The following is a 5,383-nucleotide window of genomic DNA, read 5'->3' on the forward strand; positions in this document are numbered from 1 at the left end:
GGTCCTTTCCCGGGCTGTCGCCTCCCTGCCCTTTGGGCCGCCGAGGAGCCCCTCAGGCCATGGGCTCACGGCGCCCGCGTCAATCTTTCCCTGCCTTGAAATGCGGATTCTGGTTGCTAAGGAAATCGAGGCCGTGCCCCTGCGGTGCCCCTTGCCCATCTTCGTCCTTCGTCCCGCCTTTGGCTGATGGCGCCACATTTCCTTGAGCTCCGCAAGACGCGCAAAAGTGAGGCGGGACAGCAAATCTTAGACTCGTTCCCCGCGCCTCCCTCCTGCATCCGTCGGGGCGCTCCAAGAGTTGGCGACGCTGCCCTGCCCCAGGCGCAGGAAGGAAGTCTTAGGTTCTCTGGAGCCTAAGCCGGCCGCCTGGAACTGCGGCGGATAGTCGGCGGCAGCCAGGGAGCGCCAGGCCGAGGGAGGGGCCGAGACGCACCCAGCAGGCCGGCAGGGGTGCGGGGACCGCGGTGGCCAGGCGGGGACCCCTGCGGCCCGCTTTCCCCAGCACCTCTCCTCGGATGTGGTCCCGCTGCGGCGGGATGGCTGCGCTGCGCTGTGAGTTTGTCTGGCAGCTTCTACTGAGCAGCTAATAGTATAACAACCCGGCTTTGATAAATCTGAACTAATTACCCCTCTTAATTAAAGTCTTTAGCAGTTGTTTCACTGTTTTGGCAAGAAAACAGGAGAGACTTGCAGTTAGAAAACACCAGAGCCCGAGCTCACAGCGGAGCTGCTGATTAACACTTGAAGCATTTCAAGGACCTGGCACCCTCCACACTTTGGTTTTCATCCATGTTTGCTCCTTGAATGGAAGTATATTCGTCTATAAACACATATACACACATAAAAACACGGAGGCTCTTTTTGCCAGCTGCATATAAGTCAGTATGTGCCTTCAGGATGCAAACAATAGATATCCTTCTGAATGGTATTGTCCTAAAGCCTGTTTGGTATGTATATTACACACCTCTCCTAGATATGTTGTTTCCATTGAACTGAGCGCTACAAACGTATCAGATGGCCCAGGACAAAGACATGTTTCTACTAGAAAACTCCACATCTACTGTCTCTGAACTTTGTCAAATTTCATTACTTTACCAAAGTTATAACTGTTTAAAAAGACTATTGTTTGTTCTTGGTGAATTTTTCAGATCAAACCTCAGGTGATATTAACCCAGGGTTGGACTTTTAAAGAATATGAAGGATGAGGGGGTCAGAATAGTGATCTCTAGCTGGATCATATGAACAGAACCCTAAAGTTTGTTGATTAAATAAGCATGTTCCAAGTCTTTATTTCCAACAGTCAATGAATCAATTTTCACGTGCAATAATCAAAACCGAAATTCAAATTCATCCATAATGAACCACCTTTCTCTAATGTGTATGTGTGTGTATGTGCTCACGAATGTGGAATGTGCCTTTACAAGCACACACATCTATGCGTGTATATATAACATACACACAGTGTCTCGTTACCTCAGGGAAAGAGGAAATGATAATAAACAATCGGCAGGCATCTTGAGACAGCAGAGTAACACAATGGAAATATATACAATCATAAAATTAAAATGGTGCAGCATTCCCGGGTAGGATAATACAGATCTCAATAAATACAGCAGAATTTTGTTTAAAAAAAAAAAAACAAACAAACACCATCTCTCCACCCGAGATGAAGTCTTTCCAAATTAAAAAAAAAAATTGGAAACAAAACCCCAAATTTTCTCATAATTGTTAGTGCCTATATAGGATATAATACACAAAACCATTTAGCAGGTGCATGCAAGAGGCGAAAGGCCAGGAAATGCAGAGGCTTCTGATCTGCTTTAACCTGTGGGGCCCAATATGCCCAGGGGTCTGCAGACAAGCTTGGATCTGCATGACCCAGCTCTATTCCCCTGTTGCCTCAGTAGTGGGGACCCTAAAGGGGCTGGGAAAGGACTTTGGCCTTGATCACGGGTGGGCCGGGTGGAGCCCAGGCTGCAGGGGCCCAGGGGGTGGCAGCGGTGGTGGAAGAGGTGGCAAGGTCGCAGGCGGCATCTGCTGTAGAGGGGGCGATGGGTCAGTGCCGGGCTCCCCAGCAGACGTGCGGGCCAGCCCCAGGCTGCTGTCATGAAGCTTGCGGACGTGCTTCTTGAGGTCAAAGTTCCTGCAGAAGCCCTTGCCACACGTGGGGCAGGTGAAGGGCTTCTTGTCGTTGTGAGTGTGCATGTGGAAGGTGAGGTTGTAAACCTGGTGGAAAGCCTTGTTGCAGATATTGCACTTGAACTGCTTCTCCCCGCTGTGGGTCAACTTGTGGTTTTTATAATTCCCTGAAACAGACAAATAACAGGGATGTGGATCTGAAAAGAGAGCTTGAAAAGAGAGGAGTGGACCATTGGAAAGCAAGAGGAAGAGCAGTCACAGCTTGGACAGCAGGTGCAGGGCTGCCCTCCCGCCTGAACTTCTCTCCCCAAGTTTACTTGTAAATATCAACAGTGAGGCCGTTCCCTCCACCTATTAAAACATATTTATTAATCCAATTTTATAAAATGAGAACAAGTGGTTATGAAATACCCCCTCAGTATATAAACTATGCCTTTCTCTAATATTAATCAGTCACACAGGTAAGAGGTTGAAATGTCAACGTAGGTGCCTGTAACCAGCTGCACTTCAAAACATCATTCCCCCCCCCCAAAATATCTGGAAAAGATTAGAACTGCCATGAAAGGCCTCCTGGGTTCTATACCTTTTTGATGAAATCCTTTGCCACAGAATTCACACACAAACGGTTTGTAGCCTGCGTGTATTCGGGTATGTGTGTTTAAAGTGGAACTTCTATTAAATGCTTTGCCACACTGGTTACATTTGTGAGGTTTTTCCTGAGAGAAAGGGAAGAAAAGTGGGAAGTTAGGGTATTTTGTTAAGGGGAGTCCTGCAAACTCAAAAACACGGTAATGCTGTCTCTCGTGCTTTTAAGCAGAACAAAGGCAAAAACATAGCATTTCCTCCGTCCAGCTAGCACATTTCAAACCTTCTGCTAAAGAATAAGAGTTCAGCAGCTATTTTTCTACAAACTGTTTGGAAGTAAGCCAGGTGAAATTGAGACAGATGAACACACACCTGGGTGTGAATGATCTTGTGCCTGCACAGGGTGCTGGCTTGCCGGAAGCCCTTTCCACAGACTTTGCAAACGAAGGGTCTGGCTCCTGTGTGCACTGGCATGTGACGGGTTAAGTTATAGTGTGCGTTAAAGACCTTAAAGTTAAACACACAGAGAACAGGTTAGCCCAACAAGCACTTTGAAATCAAACCTCATGGGGGGGGGCGGTACGGGGAGGGGTAAGGAGATAATCTTATAGCAAATGTATACAAATAATAACAAAATAAAATGAAATTTGAAAGGAGGGAAGGAAAGAGGGAAGAAGGAAGGAAGGAAGGAAAGAAGTAAAGGAAGGCAGGGGGGCAGACCTTCCTTCTACAGAATACTTGCCTTTCCACACACTTCGCAAGTGAAAACTTTGGGCTTGGTATTAGGAGAGCCTCGGGTGAAGTCAGAGGTTTTGAAAGCGATTTTTTCCGACAGAAGCTGGGCGCTTTCTTTCATATAATGCTGCAGTTGAGCCTGGGACAAGTCTTTGAAAGCTACTCCCGAGGGGTACTTCTCCACCGCCGGGACCACCAGTTTATTCCTTTCAGCTAAATACGTTTTTGGCTGAGGGTGCAGAGGGGAACTGAGGAAGTAGGAGGCCACCGGGTGGATGTTAACGCCGGCCGCCGGGTGGCATGGGCCATCACCTCGATTCAGGTAGCACAGGGCTCCCATGGCGTGGAAGGAAGAATGGTTGACCACACGCGGCCTTACCAGCTTGTACTGCTGCAGGGGCAGCGCGTCGCGGGCCAGGTCGCCCTTGAGACTCAGCGCGCAGTTGAGCAGGTCGCTGCAGCTGAACGCGGGCGCTGCGGGCGCCGCCGCCGGAGCCGCCGGAGCCTCCAGACTCGCCTTTCGCGGCTCCGAGCCAGTCATTCCGGCCTTGGAGCTCGTGTCGTACGCCACAGGCACGAAGGGGATCATGCAGGGGATCGACGAGTTAAGATGCAGAGAGTGCTTGGGGTCCCCCTTGGGCACGGCTCCCTGCAGGAAGTGAGGGACGGGCAGGGCCTTGGGCTCGGGAGTGCGCGCCATGATTCGTTCGATGGAGAAAGCCAAGGGTTTGGAGGTGCTCATCATGTTGCCCCGGCCCGGAGCAGTAGCTAACATTTTGGCAGTCGCGTTGTGGCAGGTACTGTCCATGACTGAGTCGCCAGCGTCCGTCAGCCGGGGCCAGGCTGCGCCGTCGTTGCCTTGTTCCCTGCTTGTCACAGACCTGCGGAGAGGAGGACGGGCACCATCACCACCAGCAGCCTCCTCCTCCTCCTCCCCAGCATCACCAGCCGAACCTGCCTGCCCAGCCCAATGGACTCCTGCCAGCCCATCGCAGAGTTCTTGGCGCACCAATGACTCGAGGACAATCACTACTTATTTCTATCAATAGAAAGTGTTGTGTCAATAACGCAGCCAAGATCTCGCCAATCGTTAACTTCCAAGAGGAGAAGGTAAACTAGATAATTGCTCAATTCGCTTCCAACAGTCAACAGGAAAACTTTTTTTTTTCTCTGCAGTCAGTGACTACTTTTCATTGGTGAGTGAAGTTCCCCCGCCCAGAAGAGGCGGGGGCGCTCTTCGCAGCGCGGCACGCCCTCCCCTCCGCTCACAGTCTTTCGGGCGCACACCTCGCCATCCTCCCCCGCCCCTTTGCTTTTTCCTCTGTCTTTTTAATTCTCAATCTGCTTAACCAGGCTTTAAAGGCCAAGCAAATCTGAGATCAATTTTCTCGTTTAGCTCTAAGTGACATCATCTAAAATCATTGTGCAAGGGCTAAATAAGGAAACAGAGTCTAATTCAGGGGCAAACGCCAGGCTATATTTATGAAACACCAGGCTCCAGAAAGCCACGGCCAGGAAGCCGACCTCAGCGAAATCCGAGCTTCCCTGCACGGTTCCGCCGGGCAGAAACTGGGCCCGGGTCAGAGCAGCGCCGCCTCCTCCGCAGCCCTCTTTCTAGGGCTCCCCTGGGGCGCGGGGCTCGGGACTACCGCATCCCAGGGTCTCTGGCCCGAACCGAGTCTGGACCACTTGGAAGACGCCAGCAGGTAACTGGCCTCACAAAACGTCCCTGAGTATTAAAGGCCTTGGGAGGCTTGTTATGTGTTTGTGGTTTTGTAAATGCGATGTCACGACAGGAGCTTGGGAAAGACGCACTCCATCCACAAAGTTGAGGAGGAGTTGCCAGGAATAAGCGGGTGTTACACCAAAAGAAGCCTAGGCGACGTCCAGACCCCACCCCTGATATACACCAACACACACGCGC

The 5,383-nt window shown here is 50.8% G+C and overlaps 1 protein-coding gene across 1 annotated transcript; it reads right to left on the bottom strand.

The window, feature by feature from the left end:
* Positions 1-246: 246 nt before the first annotated feature.
* On the bottom strand, positions 247-4,333 carry FEZF1 (FEZ family zinc finger 1; the record flags this gene model as incomplete). Its single annotated transcript, XM_080818729.1, has 5 exons — positions 3,467-4,333; positions 3,097-3,231; positions 2,723-2,855; positions 1,952-2,306; positions 247-583 (listed from the first exon to the last, which is right to left on the bottom strand). The coding sequence occupies exons 1-5, from the start codon at positions 4,265-4,267 to the stop codon at positions 247-249; spliced, it is 1,761 nt and encodes a 586-aa protein (XP_080674855.1). The 5' UTR covers positions 4,268-4,333.
* Between the last annotated feature and the right edge of the window lie 1,050 nt (positions 4,334-5,383).

The sequence above is a fragment of the Martes martes genome (genome assembly GCF_963455335.1).
Source record: "Martes martes genome assembly, chromosome: 11".
Classification (NCBI taxonomy): Eukaryota; Metazoa; Chordata; class Mammalia; order Carnivora; family Mustelidae; genus Martes; species Martes martes.